Source organism: Ascaphus truei, chromosome 1 (assembly GCF_040206685.1).
Source record: "Ascaphus truei isolate aAscTru1 chromosome 1, aAscTru1.hap1, whole genome shotgun sequence".
Lineage (NCBI taxonomy): Eukaryota > Metazoa > Chordata > Amphibia > Anura > Ascaphidae > Ascaphus > Ascaphus truei.
The window spans coordinates 445,035,578-445,056,958 of NC_134483.1; the positions used below are offsets into that span (position 1 = coordinate 445,035,578).

The window sequence follows — 21,381 nt, forward strand, 5'->3', positions numbered from 1 at the left end:
TTCCGTACTTCAAAGGGCCCCGCAGAGAGGGTGCCTCAGTGTCTGAGAAGTCGGAGTTGAAAAGCCTCAGCAATTCTAGGTGTTAGGATGGCCGGGATATTGTGAGTGCCAGATAAAGGTAAAGTATGCGTACTTCACACTTGGTGGTCAAACCCCAGACTCGGTGTCACCAGGTAAGGGGCTGACACTGGTATGCTAAGGAGCTGAGGTGTGAAGTTGACACATGCTCCGTGCAAACCAGGAGGCAGCTCCTGCCCTTTCTGCGAAGTACTGGCAAGTTGGGGATAGGTGGGGAAAATATTCCCACGGGAGGGATTGGGTGCATATGTTAAGTATAGGACCCTGAACCCTATAAAAATGCCTGCAGCCCAGTCCCAGTCAGATTCACCTGATTGTAACCAAGTTCCAGCGTCTATGGTTCCGGAGTGTGAGGGGTTAATAATATTGTAATCAAGGATCATCCCCCTCTTCTAGAATTCGCTAGAGCTAAGGGTTCCTGAACAAACTTTTACCTATTGGTGGAAAAAGAGGGCTGGCAAGTTGTGCCCCTAGCCAGGAACTGCTACACGGATCATTGTACGCACCCACTTGCAGGGGTGCCCAGAGACTTTGTTTCAATCCAAGGACAATTGATTTTGTTTCCCCATCCCAGTAAGTGTTTTATTGAGTGTATATTGTTAAGATGTGTGTCTGTCTGAAAAGAAATAAATTACAATTTATTTTACCCAACTTTTGTGCTCAGGCAGAATCCCGGTATTAATTTGTGCATAAGTCTTGGTCTCCTGTGACAGACACCTCCATTTTTATTTTGCTAAATATTCCAATAAGGAAAATGATCTAGAGTTAACAAAAAACTGGCAAGTAAAGTTATAGAATAATGGAGGTGGGTCCGAAATCAAAGTATTTGAATTATTATGTCTTTATTAATACTATTGCTTTGATGGATTTAAACCAAAGGGGTTGGTTAGTAGTGCAGCAACAACAGTTCGATACTACTGTCACGTACGACGCCCTGCTAGCACGCGACAAGGGTTAATACCGACGCTCACAAGCGCAACCACTCTTCACTTCCGCAAAGGTCCATCAAATGGACAGTATCCCCTCTCAAACCGTCCCAATATACCACCGCCTAGGATTGCACACAAGTGAGCACGTGACTTTAGCCTTGTGTATTAACCCTGGTTGCATATCTACTCTAGCAACCCCCCTTTCTCCTCAGCAAGGAACCAGCGAGTTAGTATTAATCCCTACTCAATTGCAGGTCATAAGCATCCACTTTAACATAACATCAACTGTAGTAACGTGTGCCCGAGCTTAGTAAATTATTCTCTCCAGTGTGCACCAGTTCAATCAGAGCCCAAAGCATTACTTATTAAATGTTTTATATATAAATACAGTGCTTAGATTACAGAAAGGAGATACAAAATAAACATAGTTGCAATATAAGGCAGAACAGTTTCTTAAAATAAAAGGAATAAAACAGAAAATCCTATACAGTACATTACCAAAGGACATAGGTTCTTCCCAAAGAGGTCATTGATAAGAGGCAATGCCATATCCTCAGTCTGGTCTCCATAAAACTCTGAAGCTAACTGCCTTTCAAAATCCTGTAGCCAACTACCTTTCTCAAGGCACCGGCAGGAGCCCACCCCTTCTACAGAATACTTTGAAGCTACCCTCCCCCGACCAGGTCTGTAGGCCTTGGTTAAAACAGTTAACACCTTGAGTGGGCCATCCAGGATTCAGAGCAGACCAAAGAAACATCCTGGCCGGTTTCAAATCCCGCATTTTTATCTTTTGTTTAAAAAAAAAAAAAGGTGTCATTAACCCCTCAAGCACCAGAGGGTCTTAAATATCGATTACTTCATGACATTATCATAACTACTGTAAGTGAATTGGTAACAATACTGTATATGTAACAATCTCTCAATTACCATATCTGATGACCTTTAAAGTAGCCAATAATGTAACAAGGCTAAAGTCAGCAGTTTGATTGTGTATGGAGACATAACCAGATGGAAAAATTAGCTAGTAATGCTACTTTAGTTATTGGACCTGATCTACTGTATTGTGTACAGTTCTTGAGGTCACATCTGCAGAAGAACATTTATGAAATCCAAGTACTGTAGTTGGATGAAAAATATCACGAAAGAACCCGAATGTGTAAATAAATGTAAGATTTCATACACTCCCCTACCACACCGCACATATCACCTGAGATCTGACTCCAAAAGACTGTTCACAGTCCCAAAGACGAAGATGCTTAAATTTGCGGCTCCGACTACCGTAAATTATGCATCCCAGGAGGATTAAAGCGGGACCGTCGCAGTGTTATTCCTCCCGGGCCAGACAGTCCTGCCCCTTGATGATGTAGATGTCTGAATATGGATTTCTACGACAAGAGGGGGAATACTATTAGCGATATTTGGACATCTATGTCATCAAGGGGGCTGGACAGATCGGATTGACTGTCTCGGGAAGCTGCTCGGGGAGACCGAGAGACTGCTTCTCTGCGCAGCTCTTCCACACTGTCCCCCTGCCGGCTAATGATCTGGGAGGATTAACACTTGGACCAAGGCAGAGCTTTCCCTCCCAGGCCACTTGCTGTTTTCGGGGCCAAGATCACACGCGGTTTCAGTGTGGTCCAGCGATCGCGGCACCGAGAACAGTAAGTCTTGGCACATCTGTATAGAACAAATAGGCAGATTGTCATGATGGCATTTCAACATTTACTTCCTGTCAGGATGTTTTACTCTTCCAACAGCTGGGGAAAAAAAACACTAAATCCTTTTATTTATTTTTTATATTATGGATATTTTTGTCCGGAAGAAATGTTTCTTTTTAATGGACTGAGCATTTGCGTTGATTCTTTTAATCTTAAAGTACTGTATGTACTCCTCTTTGAGTCATATAATTTGGCTCAAGATGTTCTTGGAAATGTACACTGTGCAATTCAGTTAAGCTCTATTGTTTTTTTTAATATGATTCTGATCACAAAGTAAAGCAGTCATTATAAAGACCTACAACATTGTCTTAATTAAGCAAAGGAAATTAACTTATGCTTAAACCCGGGGGTGCAGGTAATTTTCTTTCATTGGCATGTTATCAATTTTGATAAAAACACAAGAAAACGTTTTCCATTAGACTTTGTAATGCCATCCTGTAGGCGGTTCAGTTTTTCTCTAAGGCCCAGATTCACTAAGCTATGTTAGCCTATTTAATGTGAATTTAACCTCTGTTAATAATAAACGGTATTCACTAAAGCAAAAAACGTGCCATTAACCAGGATTTACTCCCGTTAAAAGCATGGTGTTATGGATAACGGATGTTGTAAATTATGTGCAAATGAGCACATTATATCCTAAAATATATTTATCACATTCACTACGCTTCCTTGGAGTTTGCATTATTTAGGTCAGGGGTGGGCAACCTATTTTTCAAGATAGCCACAGGTGTGGTGAATTAGATGTGAAAATAGCCACACCATGCAAAAATTGAGGTATTTTGTTGTGCATGCAAAAATTTGAAACACAGTACACACACACACAAGCCAGGAGGGGAGACAGGACAGAGGGAACCAGCGCTACCAAAATTAGCGGAGTGGAGGAGAGGAGGAGGGGGGGGGCAGTTTAGCAGAGCGAGCAAGGAGGGGAGACAGGACAGAGGGAACCAGTCAGTCAGTTGGGGGAACGGAGCAGCACAGGGCAAGTTTTTTAAATGGAATACCTGGGTTCCCCTCCACAGCGCTTGCGCAACTGATCAAATCGGCTGCCATAACTCACCCCCCCCCCCCCCGATGCGGCGCCGTGAAGGTGAGAGAGGCAGATTGACGGCGGAGTGCTTCTCCGCATGGGGTCTGCACAGCTAGGCTGTGCAGGACACAGAACGGAGTTCTTGGAGGGGGAAGGTAGTGCTAGACTAGATCAATATTAAATTCGCCACACTTAGCCTGCCAATTCGCCACAAGTGGCGAATGGCGATAGGATTGCCCACCTCGGATTTAGGTGATACGTAACTGGCATTATTCCCATGCAGACACTGAAATAGGACTTTTGCTGGAGAGGAAAGACTGTGGGCGCCTCTATCAAAATGATCTTTCTTTCTCCTCCTGTCGTGCAAAAGCCTTTTTCAATGTTTGGATGGGAGTAATGGCACATTATTTGAAGATAATCCTGCGTGATCAGAAAACAACGTGACGTTTACTTTATGCACAATCACGGACGTTGTTTTTGCATACCGGTATAATTAACTTGTTCGTGAATACTGCATAAACTCTGAGGGCAGAGAAAATGTCTGTTTTGGGTCACATTAGGGCTGTTATAGTATATAGTGGGCGCGTGTGCTATGCCGTGCGCGCGCGGCACTTATAATTGGCTGAGGTTAGTCAGCCCTTCTATACAAGGGCCGTGCGCACAAGGCAGTGAGCGTGCATCAGGCTGACAGCGGGGAAGACGGAGAATAGAATGATTTTGCGTGTGTGCGCGCGCGCGCGTTAATAAATATTTTATTTTTACCAATGTGTTGTTTTTGTTTTTTTTAAATAAATAATAAATTACACATACACACACTACCTTCACAGCATACACACAAAACATGCGGCACTGGCACGCGCGCACGGCCGCACACACTATATAACAAACCTTATTAGCCCTGATTTAATGGAGCTTAGTCAATCTATGCCTTCATAGTTAAATTCTATATCCTTCTAATATTCTGCTATTTTGTTGTGTATTTTAATGTGGCACATTAAAGGACTGAATATCATAACCATGTGGTTTATTTACGTTCCTTCTATGACAGTTGGAGTGTTCTTTTCATCTTATTTGGTCTTCATTACTAATTTAATTCTGTGTGAAGCGGGCACAGAAGTTTGGTTCAACTGGTTAGTAATGATTTCCCCTCTCTAAAGCAGGTTTTGTGGTAGCATACTTGGCTCTACAGTGACACCTACAGAAAGCTATACTGTATGTACAACACCATGCTTCAGACCGCAGAAGCATTTTGCAAGTTATAATTCTAAGTGCCATTAATCATCAAGCTCCAGGGAAATAGTGTGGTGCATATTCATTGGTTTTTGTCCTGCGACTGCATCAGAAACCTAATCCAGTGTCTTACATTTGACATAGATTTCCTTCTCCTTCAGCGTTTGCATGGGATTTTTGATTCGGGCAAATGGGACAAAAATTTCCTATACACAAGTTGTTGTATTATCTTTAGCCATATTTAATAAGTGGTGCCAAATCATAAAAACCTTGTGGCATCATGACATGGGCTTTAACGTATCTTACGGTGCTGTAAGAAGTCTTAAAACTTAGCACTGCTTAGTAAATATTGACCCATTATAGTATAAACATTGAAGTTTATCCCTAACTTCTTTTTTTACTCTGAGTTCCCTCCCTTGCCCCCACTGAGTCACAGAGGAGGTTAGAGGGGCAATATTGTGAAGAGACGCGTTACAAATGCATACACAAAACATCACTTCATCTGTATTGCTGTTTTGGGGTGTGTCCAATATCTGACAAAACATTGTTATATTGTTGTTATTCACAGACACAAAGATTGCAATTTATCAAAATCATATCTTCGATTTTTGCTGTCTTTTAATTCTTTTGACATGATTGAATCATATCTGGTTCCCACCATGCATAATAAGTATATTACATCTTGTTTGCATTAGCGGGGGTTGAATTCACTCTGTATTTTATAATGCGACTTAGAAACTGGAGGTGGCCTAATTAGTGTAACTGGTGATCTCACCAGTAATCCTGTGTTTCATACGGGCAATAGCACAGAGCATAATATGTTAGGGCAGCAAACGCCACAAGCCAAATAGGCCCGCCATTATATCCATACTGCACAAAAATAGAGAAGATAATATTATTGTTAAGTATATTGTATAGTCGTTACGAACCATTATTACAAGAACCCACTTAAGTATAGTGAGTATTGTCTGTTCAGTTTGGTGTTTTGATAATCTATTAGGTAATATTAGATGTATGATTTTAGTGTTACATATATGTAAAAATAAATTCATTTTCTATAATACACCCACTCCAGAGCCATTGCTGAAAAAGCAAAAATCTGTGGCTCCAAAGATTGTGTGTGTATTTATTTTTCCTTCCAACCATCACCTCTGTCATGGAAGACTAGAACTTAACCCAGGCATCAAGGCACCAGCCAGGACAGAACAGTTCAATAAAGTATTTTCATTCCAGCCGGAGCCAGCAAGCACGACACAAACCAGAGAGCTATACTCTCTAAAACAGGGCATACGGGAGGAATCATAGCTTGATTGGTGCCGAGTGCCACATTGAAGGCTTAGCCAGGGCTTCCTTCCACACTTTAGGGTTAGGGACCTTCTGAACCTCTGCTGCAATTTGCAGCAGAGCACTTTCAAATCTGCCGCTTAAAAGTGCTGCTCTCTGCTCCTATGGCAACATACAGTCCTGTAGCGCAAAAGCACTTTCAAATATCCCGCAAAGATAGGCTTCCAGATTCATTTCAGGTGTCTGACACGGCTTTTGAACACACCACTTAGTTCACCTCCATGTCAGGATTCAAATGACCTGTGGATGGTTGAGTTCCCCTTCTCTATCTTCATCGCTACCATAGGAAATCATGCTGCTCACGGACCAATCAGGAGACAAAGGCTCGCCTGCATTGGCCAATCAGTGCTTGGGCGGGGCTGAGAGGCTAAAGGGCAGTGGAGGAAAATACAAACTGGCCACTGGGAGGAGCGGCTACCAGAGGGAATCGGCAACGGCTTCCCCCAGCTGACAGGATATCTCCCGCTGGGCTGGTGAGGTAACCGCCTGCTCTGCTTTTTGGTAGAATGGCCCCCGGACCGATTGTCACTTTATTCTTTGTCTTCTGCACCTCTCCTTCCCCTCTAGTCCCAGCAGCAGCCATTTTCTCTGGACATGCGGGCTACACAGGTGGTTTCTCAGCCCTGCATGTCCAGTGACTCTGGCTCTGCTTTATAGTCACACCAAACACATTGTTATGCTTTATTAAAATAGCACAACGAGAATAAAAGAATCACAGTACAGGGTAAGCAAGGGGCTACACAGTACATTTAGACTAGGGTCTGGTGGCTAGATGAGCCCCAGGGAAGGATGGCCAGGTACCGGGTTTAACCTTAGTTTTACCCCTGGACCCATATTCGTCACAACCTCTATTCACCTCTATGGTGCCTCATGTCCGCCGGCGGCAGCAACATGCCACCAGCCCGCCAGCATTTGTTATCATGTGATCACTCCAGCAGCTGATGTAAGCGGAAGCAGAAGGGGATCCACGTCTGTTTTGATCATGCAACCTGAACATCTTTGCCATGACATTCCTGCTATGTAAAGAGGGCTTCTGGCAGCCCTGGCACATCATAAGGGAACTATAAAGGTAAATACTGATATCATTAGGGGGAACTTCAAGGTGATTTGTTCTTTTCATAATATGTTGGACACAAAGCCAGGTGGGTGTTTTCCTATCGACAGAAAACCGGGAACAGTGTTATTTTTTAGAGCTTGTTGCATATTGGATTAGTGCATTACCTTGTCTTTGATGCTCAGGGTGATCAGAATTCACCCAGAAAGTAAAAATTCCCAAAGCCCTTGAACTTGTTGAAAAATCTAATCTGAGCATTTTAATAATTTGTACACTTTAACCCCACTTTATAGCTATGTTTACTGTACTAGATAGTGTTATGCCATAAGACAACTACTCTAGGCTCGTATTTAATCAGAGGTTCTGTCACCATGAATTTCCTACAAACAACAATAGTACTTTAGCAACGGAAGAGATACAGTAAAGAGCAAGAAATGTAAAGGACACTGCGCGGGAGAGACTAGGTCTGCTGGTGCTCATTCCTCTGATCGGGTGATTGGGAAGACACAATGTTACGTGGCTACGGTGGCGGGAGACCTGTGTCCAACCGAGACGCTGTTGCTCTATATACTCCACTGTCTGTGATTATGCATCTTGGAGCAGCTTTGGTTGCAATAGTGCAACAGTTTTGAAATATGTCCCAAAATGGACATGTAGTACAGGTTTTCATCAAAGAAATATACATTTGATATTTTTTATCTGTGTACTATTTATTTTTCTTTCAGGATGGTGTCTTTGTTCTATTAGTAATAAATATTGATTTGCGTATTTTACTCTCAAGTATGTCTAGGCTTTAGAATGATTACATGTAACAAAAAAATAAAACGAGAGAGATTCCAGGTAATTGATCAAGAATTCCAGTTACAGACGTGTAACATGAGCTCAAACAAGCATGCATTATTTATTTATTTATAAAATATTTTACCAGGAAGTAATACATTGAGAGTTACCTCTCGTTTTCAAGTATGTCCTGGGCACAGAGTAAAACAAATAGTACATGGTTACAAGTACAGTTACATAAATGAACAGGGTATACATTATATACAAGACATTGCGTGCACAGTTAAAGAAAATATATATTATGAGCGTATGAAACAGTTACAGACCAGGTTAAAATGTGAGACATCCTTAGATTTGAAAGAACTTAAACTGGTGGTGGATGTGAGAGTCTCTGGTAGGTTGTTCCAGTTTTGGGGTGCACGGAAGGAGAAGGAGGAACGTCCGGATACTTTGTTGAGCCTTGGGACCATGAATAGTCTTTTGGAGTCTGATCTCAGGTGATAAGTGCTGCAGGTGGTAGGGGTGAGGAGCTTGTTCAGGTAGCTGGGTAGCTTGCCCATGAAGAATTTAAAGGCAAGACAGGAAAGGTGAACTTTGCGCCTAGACTCTAGTGTTGACCAATCTAGTTCTTTGAGCATTTCGCAGTGATGTGTGTTGTAGTTGCATTGGAGAACAAAACGACAAATTGAATTGTAGAGGGTGTCAAGTTTGCTAAGGTGGGTTTGAGGAGCCGAGCCATATACTATGTCTCCATAGTCAATAATTGGCATTAGCATCTGCTGTGCGATACGCTTTCTGACCAGGAGACTTAGAGAGGATTTATTCCTGTAAAGTACCCCTAGTTTGGCATAGGTCTTGGTTGTCAGGGTATCAATGTGCATTCCGAATGTTAAGTGGGAGTCAAACCATAAGCCCAGGTATTTAAAACTAGTGACAGGGGTTAGGGTGGTGTTAGCGTTGGTTCTAATCAGGAGCTCAGTCACTGGAAGCTTTACAAATTTAGTCTTGGTCCCAAATACCATTGTTACAGTCTTGTCAGTGTTTAAAAACAGTTTGTTTTGGGAAATCCAGTTTTCGAGTCTCAAAAAGTCAGACTGAAGTATGTGTTGAAGGTCAGAGAGGCTATGACTGTGTGCATATAGGATTGTGTCATCTGCATACATGTGTATTGAGGCTTCCTTACAAGCTGTGGGAAGATCATTAATGAACACTGAGAAGAGTAGGGGCCCCAGAACAGAGCCTTGCGGGACACCACAGGTGATATCCAGGGGGTTGGAGTTAGAGCCTGAGATGGACACATGTTTGGATCTTCCTGATGGGTAGGACTGAAACCAGTTTAAAGCATGTTTCCCTATTCCAGAGCTCTGGAGTTTGTTAAGCAGGATAGCATGATCGACTGTCTCAAAAGCCTTTGCAAAATCTAGGAATATTGCACCAGTGAGTTGTCCCCGTTCCATTCCACACTGGATTTCATTGCAAACTTTTAGCAGGGTAGTTACGGTGGAGTGTTTGGGGCGAAATCCAGATTGGAATTGGCTAGGGAAATTTGTCTTCGTGTAGAAATCGCTTAATTGGGAGTGGACACATTTTTCCATGACTTTGGATAGAATTGGGAGAAGTGAGATTGGCCTGTAGTTTGAGACAGTGGTTTTGTCCCCACTTTTGAAGATTGGGACAACTCTGGCAGTTTTCCAGGTCTTAGGGATATGGCCTGCAGACAGGATAGAGTTGACTATGGACGCAATTGGTTTGGCAATGGCTGGGGCACCAAGTCATAGGAACCTAGATTGTAGTAAGTCGGGTCCACATTGGCTGCTTAGTTTTAGTTTGAGGAGCGCTTGTATAATCTCCTCTTCAGATACTGGGCCAAATTGAAAATTGTGGGCAGTGTTGAGAGGGGGTGGGACTGTAGGGATACTCCCAGGATGAGATTCATGTTTGGGGTTTGTGCTGCGTTTCGCTAATAAGTTAGTGGCACACCCCACAAAGTAATCATTGAATGCATTTGCGATGTCAGTGGGGTTTGTCAGAGTAATATCCCCCTTAGTGATATTACTTGGTTGTTGATGGTTAGGAGGCTGGAATATATGGTTGATAACCTTCCAGAAGTTAGCTGGGTTTGATGTATTCTGGTGGAGATTGTCAGAGTAATATTGTGCTTTTGCATGCCTTGTTTGCCTTGTGCACATGTTCCGCAGGCATCTGTAGTGATTGAGATCCTTGGTAGTGCTAGTTACTTTGCAGCTTTTCCACAAGGCATCCCTGAACTGGTAGAGTGCTGTAAGGTCAGGTGTAACCCATGGAAGGTGGCCCCCCCCGTACCCTTATTTTGCGTAGTGGAGCATGGGTATCGCAGAGTTTTAAGAACTCGGATTGGAAATAGTCGAGCGCAGAATCAAGGTCGGGAATTAAATCGATTCTGTGCCATGGGCACATTACATTTACATGCTTCAAATTTGTTGTCTATGGGAATTATTTAGTAGCTGAGCTTAGAGAACTGTATATTTAAATAATGCTGTAACTTGAAAACGTTCAAACCCCTATTAAAAAAACAAAACAAATATGATGTGGAGGTGAATTATTGCTGAAATAGTTGTGCAGCTTGGTTTTTGTGTAGAGAGGTATACTGCCAGGACAACATAAGTACAACGTTCATATGACTATTACTTTTGGGAGTTGGCTGCAGTAGAAAAACTAGCGCATATCCATATAATCTGTTCAATTACAATCTTTAAAAGCAAGCCAAGGCAGTCCAAGCGGCACTTACCAACAAAAAAAAAGAATCCCTTTTTTGTTTTCATATATGCAGCCTTTGATTACCTTTATTGAAAACGAATGACCTAAGCTGTCGATCAATTCTTTCTCCCATGATCGATCACCAAAGATCTTGCTTCTTAGGATTCACTTAATGGCCACCTTTCAGTTTCAATCAATCCGTGTAACTCAGCAGCTAAAATATATTCTTATATTACTAAGGTAACATTATCTATTGTTACAGTTTCCCGCTCATACTGCTGGGAACATTTGCAACAACTTACTGCTGGGAACATTTGCAACAACTTATCACAAAACAAGAAAGTGTTACAAAAATCTTGCACTGCTGGGGAGGTGGGCTAAACCTGCTATAGAAATCAAAGGATGTTCAGTATATTAAAACTCATTAAAAATGGCATTAAAAGTTGAATAATAATTTTAAAAATGCAGTAAGTATTATCTAATACTACAGAACTGATTTATTAAAATAAGTGTCACGTACGAGACACCTGTGAGCACGTGACCGCGTACAGGACAAAGAGTAATACACAGCTTGCAACCTGGCCCACTTTTCGCCATCTCAAAGTTCCCTTAAATGAACAATATCCCCCTCAATCCGTCCCTATATACCATCTGTCACGAACAGCACACAAGTGAGCACGTGACTTAGAAATGAAACCAGGGTTAATACACACGGCTACTATAGCCAACTCCCCTTTCTCCTCCACAAGGGACTTTAAATTAGTTAATATTAACCCCTTACTCAATTGGAATCACTCTGTATGCTTCCACCACCCAATAATTATGCAAAAATATGGAAATTAATATATCTGCCAGGGTCTCGGGTCCCTGATTAAATAGAAAAAAAACTATGCACAACGTACAAAAATCTGTTGTAGCAAAATGTGTCAGAATATGTAAATACTCTCTGCAGAGCGTGCAGCAGTTCATTCAGAGCTCCAACACATAATTTATTAAAGTGTGTGTGTGTAGTGTGTGTGTATCTTCAGATTATAGAAAGATTAAAAAATAAAAAAAAACAAATGCCTATACATGACGTTGCCATATATTTCAGACTTTTCTCCAGAGGTCACTGGTGTAGAAACATGAGACTTCACATGTTTGGTCCAAAACACACCTCTGTTGAAATTGGATTTTCATAATCCCTTGCCAAGTCTTATGTACTATGTTTTCCCCATTAAAACAATATAAGCCCACCCATGTCGTAAATCAGCTGCTACTTTGATAGTTTTCCGACAAAGTTAAAAAAAAAAAACCCTAACAAATGATGTTTAAGGTTTTGCCTCAATATATAAACGCAATCATAAATTCCCTGCTCTAACACTTAGACACACGTCCATATTGCTCCTAAATTTCAGTGACAAATGTATATCTGTCCTTCGAATCTCTTACTCATGTCGTGTGTGGTCTCATTGCAACTCTTTGCCATGATTACAGACATGTAACTCTTACTATGTACAGTTGATGACATCACATGATATTCTCATTTTTCATAAAGTCCCCAACTAAGTCACGGCCTGTGGGTCACCTCTCTCTGGGATGCACCTATAATCATTCACGAACATTTTGTTTTCTTTCAGGCAGACAGAGAACTCTTGTTATCGTTTCTTGCCTTCTAAACGACACGTCACTTCTAGTGGGCCATCCGAGTTAGGCCCCTCAATTAAGTCCTCTTTGAAGACCAGCACAGACGCAGGAAAAGTCTTGACCTGTTAGAAACCATATAATTTGTATTTTTAAAATAAAATTTGCAGCTACATTAACCCCTGAAGCATCAGATTGATTAAAAGCTGTAATATCTCATGATATTAACATGAGAAAAAAACACATGTAGAATATTGCTTGGATTGCTCCTTTAAAGAAAGCACTGAATCATCTTTCTTTTTAGTCATTTTCATCATCGCAGCTCCCGACATATAAATCACTTGGTCTAAGTAGTAACTAACTAATATCTTGCAGATTCAAAGGTGACTGCACAGAAAATAGAGACTACTCCCTTTCACTAATTACAGAGGAAATGTTAGTGGCACTCCACAGAAAAAATAAAATAGAGTGCAAACAAAAATGGCGACCAGCTGCTTTAAATATGTCATATGTTGATATTTTATCTTCTCACCACACCCATGTCCTTTAGTTTTACCCCTCTATTTTAGTTCTCTGCTTCCTGATATTTAGAAAATGTTTTATTCTGGAAAAATTAGTCCAAAAACTGAAGTTTGACGTCTGGGCTCCTACCACTTTGCACTCACTGTACTGCATAGATCCTTATATGAGAGCCTCGTGATAAGACCGGTTCTTGGATAACAATGAACAATTCCTGCGCTCCTACCAGTTGGGCTAAAATATACTAGTGACATGTTTACATTTAGAACCAAAGTCTGTGTAACAAAGGAGTCATTTGGTTGCATCTTTAATCAAAACATGATTCAAACCTGCCAACCTTGTCATTTTAGACACCGTTTAGCAGGTACCTACACTGAAAATATGTAATTTATTATTGCCCTATGGCAGGGGTCAGCAGGGCAAGGAAAAAATAAGTTTGTTGTATGTTAATGCGCATACAGTATATACCTATTAGTGTGTGTTCAGTATATGTGTGTGTTTGTGGGGGTGTAATATTCATGCATGTGTTGCGGCTCTCTGAATATTTTGGACAAATATTTTGTTTTTTTTTATAAAATGTCTCTTCTTCCTTGAAAGGTTGCAGACCCCTGCCCTATGGATTAAACTTTGTGAACGTGCCCTGAAGGGGTTAAATAAATAAAGCATATGCTTATTTGTGATTTAGTGTAATTAAAAGCTGACCAAAGCCAGTATCAGAGTTCCCTTATTATAAAAGTAAACTGTTGGTGTACAAATACCCTAGTGTGAAATATTAATACTTATTCATATCTCTTCTTTCTGTCAGCCATAGACACTCACCTGTTCTTCAGTGGAGGGTGATGTGTAGACTGACAATGAGGTGTATTATACCTTTATGCTAATTGGAGAATTGGTAGGAGCTCTATCCTAAAGGGAGGAGTAATACACCTCCAGGGAACGGCTTAGTAAAACAGAAACCAGGTGAGCCAAAACCTACCCCATATGACGGAATGTATCAGTAACACTAGTTCTTGGATAAATCTCCAAAGAAACAAATGACAATCTGTTTCAAAGAGTATCATATTGATCTCACTTTTAAAATAGGTCATGTTTTGGGGAGAACTGCACATTTAACCAAGGATACCCCAATGCTTTACTACCTAAGGCTGAGTCCATGGTCAGCGCTTATCTGCTGACCCGTGCTGACGCTTGTCAGTGAGCCCCTGCAGCCACAATGAGAGCGGCTTTAGCAGGGGCTCGCGAACGCTTGCGGAGGCGTAGCTCTTAAAAAAAAAATTCTCCTTTCGGCGCTCACGGGAGCACAGGGCCGGTCACGTGAGCGGTTCGCCCAGTGACGTCACTGGCCCGCCCCCGGATGGCGCACGAACTAAGGCCAGGGAAAGCACGCGCTTTCCCTCAGCCTCAGCGCACCTCCGCACGGCTGAAGTCACCATGGACTCAGCCTAATGCTGAATTGCGAGATCACACATTCACAACCATTGTATGTTGATACCTCCCGTTCTAGCACACCACCTTTCTCTGCAATGGTGCAATACTTACCTCCTGCACTTTGTTGAAACCCTTTATGTATTAAAAGTTGTAATCATATTTTATCTTTCCTTTCTATCCACTAAGCTGTACATATTAGAGGCTGAAGGAGTGGCTCAGTGAGTAAAGGCACTGACTGAAAACAAGATCACTGAATTTGAAGCCTGGTTCAAATCCAAGTGTCGGCTCCTATTGTAACCTTGGGCGAGTCACTTTATACCCCTGTGCCCCAGGCATCAAAAACATAGATTGTAAGCTCTACAGGGCAGGGACCTGTGCCTGCAAAAATTCTATGTGCAGTGTGGTATACACTGTCAGCACTATACAAGAGAAAGTATTGTTGTTATTATTATAATCTTTCCTGGTAAGACTTATGCTGAATTTGGGGGACTCAAACTGTTTTTTTTTTTGGAGGGGGGGTGGCGCGGCGGTTCAGAGGCCCCGCTCTCTTCCCCAAGGCATTTAATTTAAATGTCGGGGGATCACATGAGGCCTCTGCAACTTCACTTACCGAGATTCAGTTGGCTTTGGCGACGCGGCGTCATTTGACGCTTCAGGCCAGGTAAGGGGGCACGAGCAGGAGAGGAGAGCCGGCAGGGGGGCACAATACATTTTGCACCACTTTGGTAGCCTCTCTTTATGTCCATCCTGAGATATGGTTTACAGAACTGAGCACAGTACTCTAGCAATGATATATAATCCATGCAGATAAAGTCTGGTTAACCCTGCCCCTTTGCCCTCCAAAAACAACTTGAGGCCTGCTAGCTTGCAGCATTGTACCCTGTTCTATGTACTTCATTTTCTTGGTACATTCCGCTTGGCAACTCATTGTTAAGTGAAATTGCTGCTACGAATCACTGATGCTTTAACACAAGCTATACCGATCAGATTTTCAAACCAGAGACGTCAGGCGGTTCTCTGTTCCTTCATGATATTTCCATCCATCCATTTACGTGAGTACACAGATACGTAAATACAAGCAAGGAATATGTTTCAATGAAAGGTCAATTTCAACTGAATTCCCCCCAAAACACAAATATCAACAGTCTTGATATCCATGCAAGAACTGGGCCGGATACATGTTTTTTTAATTTAATATGGCCCTCTGTTTTCACTTTAATTGCTTCATAGTACTAATTCGGTTCGCTTCTTTCTAGGCACCTCTTTATCTTGTGAACCATGGAGAGACGGGACCGATTCGATGTAACCGCTGTAAAGCTTACATGTGCCCATTCATGCAGTTTATTGAAGGCGGAAGAAGATACCAATGTGGATTTTGCAGCTGTGTCAACGATGGTACTTCTACTGTTTATCTTTCTCTCTGGTGTCGTCTGACAATTAAACTTAATTTAATCAGGAGAAACCCAATATAGCACATATCTGCAACATAATATCCACAATGTTGACATGCAGTAAAACATCGTTGGGGGAACCTTTTAATTATAACTTAAATTAAAGTTTGCTTTAGTAGTGCTGCTGCCGTTAAGGGAGATGCCAGGTTTTGGGTTAGCAGCGATCAGTATTAACGACTCGCTGTGTGTTCTATGAAATTTTCACTTAGCAAAAAGCTACACTTCCCCAGCAAAATTGAATTTTTCCATTTATTTCGGATGTTACTGTAGGATACTCGGGAACTGCCATGTTTGTGTAATGGTGAGATATTACATCAAGACATCTGTATCTGATTGGTCCATACGGTTAATGATGTCACAAATGATGTTCTACAAATGCTGAAGTTGATTGGATGAAGTAAACCTTGAAAAGAGGATGAAAGAACATTTTCTATCTGCATTTTTTAACACATGACGCCCACACAAAAGGAGTGTTTCATATTTCCAGCCAGTTAAAATCAGTTAAGCTATATGTTACTACAGAAACGGTAATCTTTACTGTTATACAGTACAAACCTAAGATGCTGTTTTTCATGTGTTCCCGTAGGCTTGGTTAGCAGTGCACGCCAAGCACAGTCAATTTATCAAATAATACAATGTGTCCCTTGATTTCCTTGGACAGTGTTTTATATACAGTACTGTACATAGTTCCATTTAAAAGTTAGCAGGGGAGAAAGGTCAGAGAAAGAAAAGGTGATGTATAATAGCGCTAATGGGAATTAGACAGTATGCCCTACTCGGAGGGTGAGCCCTAATGGTAAAAAAAGGCAGCCTGATGATAAACTGATAGTACAATCAGAATAGACAGCATAAAACAAAAAGAGATACTGGCGCCTAGTGAGTCCAAATAATGGAATCCTGGATATCCAGTAGAGATAGTTCAAGTCCCAAGATGATCAACAGTCTCTAAATCTTTGGGTGTTCAGATAGGACTTGCATGCATGAAGGATACAGGTCAGGTTTTAAGGATATTTCTGCTTCAGCACAAGTGGCTCAGTCAACGACTGAAGCAGGGATATCCTTAAAACCTTACCTGTTGGTGGCCCTTGAGGACTGGAGATGACCACCCCTGTCCTAGGAGGAAAGCTTTGTTTTACCTCCGCAAAGCTCCTGCTTGTGCCAAAATTGCTGAGGAACTTAAACTCGGACAGTTCTAACAAGTAGCCTTTGAAACCCCTCAGTGTTATGTTTCCACTCTGAGGGGTAAATTAATAGTCAGGAGAGGAGAGCTACTACCATTATTTAAAGAGGACATTTTTAAGAAATATTTGAAAATGTCTTAGGCGCTCATGATGTGGCAAGAAGTCTTATCTGTGAATATAACAATATAAAAATGGTAAGAAATCACATATACATAAAATAGGACATTTTGAGTTAGTTTGGTGCTGATTGTAGAAATATATTTATATATATATTTTTTTTTACTTCATTTGAGTAATTTAATTCTTTTTTAGAGTAATTCATTTTTTTACTTCATTTGAGTAATTTAATTAGTTATTTCAGTATCTCTCTAAACTTCATCCCTTCAGTGAAAAGCAATCAGTTTCTCACTCGTCGGCTATTTTTTTTCAACCACAGGTAAGCTTCAATGCCAAGGAATCAGTAAAAAAAAAAAAAAAAAAGAAAGATAAATGTCAATAAATCCGTTACAATAAAGTTATGAAAAAAGTTTATTACTTTTGGGATGATTGAGAAAGTTTAGAAATATCCTATTTTCAGAGCCTGTAAGTGTGCTTTTTCTTGATTTGTTTTAGGATTGTGAATGGTCTTTCATGGATATGTTTTCTGTCCTGAAACTCTAGCATTGCCTGTAGCATTATTGTCAGGCTTGCTTTATTCTTTTCACAAAGGCTTCTTCAGTCTGTGTAGGCAATTACTTCTCCAATCATCTGCTTATCACCTGAGGACTTGTTTGGGATACATTCTTTTGACATTACAAGATCTACCCATAATAACATTTCTTTTTCTTTTGCCTTTTGAAATTATCCGTGTGTGCTTGTTAATCATAATGTAAGATCTGTCAGATGAAATTACTCCTATAAGATTTGTCAGTATTAGCAGAAAGGAAAAGTCAGTATTCCTGGTTAAACATACAGTACACAATCTTAGCAAGCGCAAAACCCAGACGCACACTATTATATATTTATGTTTCAAGTGTCAATTGCAGTGCGGACGGACCCTTTGCCATACTCAGCCACCGGCCGTTTGCCCAATAAGGGGTTTTAGCGGTTACGATGGCGGTTAAGGATAGGGTTTTTAGGGTATGGGGTTAGGTTTTTTGTAGGGTAGGGAATTGGGGTAAGTGGTTGCGATTTTTAGGGTAAGAGGTTTTGTATTCCCATTTGCTGTTTTTTTTTTTGAATGTGGCAAATTTGGTATAATCATTTGATTTGAGCCATTTTAACTTGAAATGATTACAGTCCTGCTTAATTTGTGTGTCTCAGAGCACGTTGTATAAGCTCATCCTTCCCCTTGTTTTCCATTTTTTAATCAAGAACCTTTTGTAATGCATCACCCCCCTGTTAAAATGGATTATGCCATTACTCCTATTTTGGTATTAACCTGCATTTTTACTCATATACTGTGAATTCCTGTATACTTATTAAACGCTATTAAAGATAGCTAATTTTCGGCAGGGGGTGATGCATTAGTACAGGTCCCTGATTAAAGCTTGTGGGGCAGTGCTGCAAAATCCGACAAGACGCTGACTGCATTATTACTGTGGCATTTTACCATTGAAATTATGTAAATGTGACACTCCATCAACGCGGAATAGTACCTAAGCATCCAAGGTATCCATTTCCATCTCATTAAGTGTGCAGTGGGGGTTTCCCTACAGTGGTAAAAAAATACTATTACATTATGAGTCATACCAGCGTGCAAGCTGTCATTCCCCATTAGAATGGTCCAATAGCTGCAGACAATGGGGATTAATATCACTAAAGTGCATGGCATCTGCAAACCTAATGGGTGACTTCATCTGAAGCGACTTTATACAGTATAAGGGTACTTTGCATTTTAAGATGTGATAATCATTTAGCCGTCTCGGCCTTATTCGGGCTGTGGAGAAAAGCTCTTGTAATAAGTACATACATAAGGAAGTTATTAGAAATACACACGAGACCTCTGTAACTATTGTAAAAATATTTATGAAACCAATCAATTCTTAGAGGAGGAATCTGTTCAGACGATACTCTACAAACTATTTCTCACTGCATATTTCCTGATAATGCTTTAAAAGTCATAAGGGGAGGGGAAGTTGGATTTTTGAAATAAGATAGTTGTTTTAATCAGCTACATGTGGCTATGGGTTTCATGGCTTCAACATCCATTAATCTTACAATGACAGGCTTATTTTCGCTGAAGATACCATGCCATATTTGTCCAAGTATACTCCATGTGACTCATAAGCGAGTGTTTCTGGGACTTTGGCTGTATCCCAAGCACTTTTTTGTTTTTTTGTTAGAACAAGTCCTGCTAGACATTTCAATTAACTTGGATTTCCTCCGTCGTATCGTTGTGGTACAGTCTTTTCCCTAAAACAGTCATCTTTTTAACTCTGAAACATGAGCCCTGAGAGACTGATGCAAAGAATTATATATTTTTGTCCCCTTGGGCAAGAAACGGAGGCTTTTTAAATTATAGAAAAGTAAATAGGTCTTCTATGCTTATTTTCATAAAACACATACAAAATATTTCTGGCAGCATGATTACCAGCATAGATTTGATTTAACATGACCGCAACCCCACTGTAATTCCAGGTTTGTTAACTCTGTATTTTAATATATATATATATTTTAAATAATAATAATATATATCTCCTAGGAGGGCACAAGATCATTGGGATTTGCTTATAAATCACACAGAGTGTGAGTGACCCAGACAGGATTAAACCCACTAATTTGTGTGTGTGTTCAAGGCTAATCACTTAACCACCATGCTACACAATAACTGTATTTTACCTGTAGCCAGGGCTTTTTTTTTTGTGCCAGCACTTTTTTCTCATAACGTGTCCTCCTGCTCCTCATCTCCATCATCTTCACCTTGTAACGACGCGCTGTTATCGTCAAGTGATGCAGCAACGCTACTGCCCGTGGCTGTGTGCAAAATGAGGTTGTTAAGTAAATGTATGTTTGTTTCCGTTTGCCGTTTTCTACTTTTTTGGTAACTGTGAAATTAAAGTTGGATTAGTAATCAAGCCAAACTTTACCACTTCCCCAGAGCACTGAAATCTGAAGCAACTGCAGTGTAAATGTGTTTATTAAAGAAAGTTGTCTTCCTGTTTGTTTCCATAGTGCTTCCATTTTACTTTCAACATCTGGACCATATTGGCAGGAGAGTTGACTACTATGAAAGGCCAGAACTATCTCTCGGATCTTATGAATATGTTGCTACATTGGATTACTGCAGGGTAAGTAAACTGTGGCTTTTAATGTTCCGCACGTTGTAAGATATGCCTTATTCTCCCCCTATCATTCTCTCTTTTGTAACTTGGCCTACAAAACCTTTTCATATCTCCCTGCAGTTGCAAATTATAAGCCTGTGCAGTAAGTGTTGAGGGAGGATGCAGTCTGATACCTTGTACCCCATCAAGCACCTAGGATAAAGATTATTATCGTTATCTTATTGTCCTTAAGTTAGGTTAACGTGACGATAAGTGACTTAACTGAGCTTTCAGCCTCTGACTGTCTTCAGATACCAGTGTTCATTTATTTTTTTACTACATTCAGCTTTAAGTAGGTTTTGCCTTTGCATACGTGGCACCTTGAATACTGTTTGTAACATATCATACATATTCAAATTTGTGTCTTTAATATTGACTGTTTTTAGAGTAGACTAGGGGTAGTCAACTTCAGTCATAAAGAGCTACCAACAGATCAGGTTTTCAGGCTATCCCAGCTTCAGCACAGGTGGTGCAGTCTTCAACTAAGCTACTGATTGAGCCACCTGTGCTGAAGCAGGTTTCTGTATTGAACCACCTGTGCTGAAGCAGGGACTGATTGAGCCACCTGTGCTGAAGCAGGGATATCCTGAAAACCTGACCCATTGGTCGTTCTTGAGGACTGGAGTTGGCTACCCCTGGTGTAGACGGTGTGCATAACCTTTTTTCAACCAGGCCACTTCTTCACCCGTATCCCCCAATTTGTATTTAAATAAGAATTTCCCTTTATCATTCTGATGATTTCGCGAAGAAATTTACTGGACCTTTTGGAGAAATGTTAATGTAAAATAATATTTTGGAAGATTCTTAAAGGGGCTTTTCATGGGGATGATCAATTGTCTATTTTATAACCCAGTTCTTAGCAAGTGGCTAACAATAGCAGTATTGGACAACATACGAGTATATCATAGATTAAGTTGGTGTTCAGAGCCTTCAAACCTCATGTTTCTTGTTGAAGTGCATAGTACACGTAACGTTGAGATA

General features: G+C 40.8%; 1 protein-coding gene across 3 annotated transcripts in view; it reads left to right on the forward strand.

Moving 5' to 3' along the window:
* Window positions 1–21,381, forward strand: part of SEC24D (SEC24 homolog D, COPII component) — a 106,554-nt gene that overhangs the window by 43,269 nt on the left and 41,904 nt on the right. For all 3 annotated transcript variants that reach the window (XM_075616323.1, XM_075616332.1, XM_075616341.1), the window contains exons 9-10: window positions 15,723–15,861; window positions 20,252–20,367. In XM_075616323.1, coding sequence (XP_075472438.1) covers window positions 15,723–15,861; window positions 20,252–20,367 — 255 coding nt within the window. The remainder of the gene's footprint in view (window positions 1–15,722; window positions 15,862–20,251; window positions 20,368–21,381) is intronic.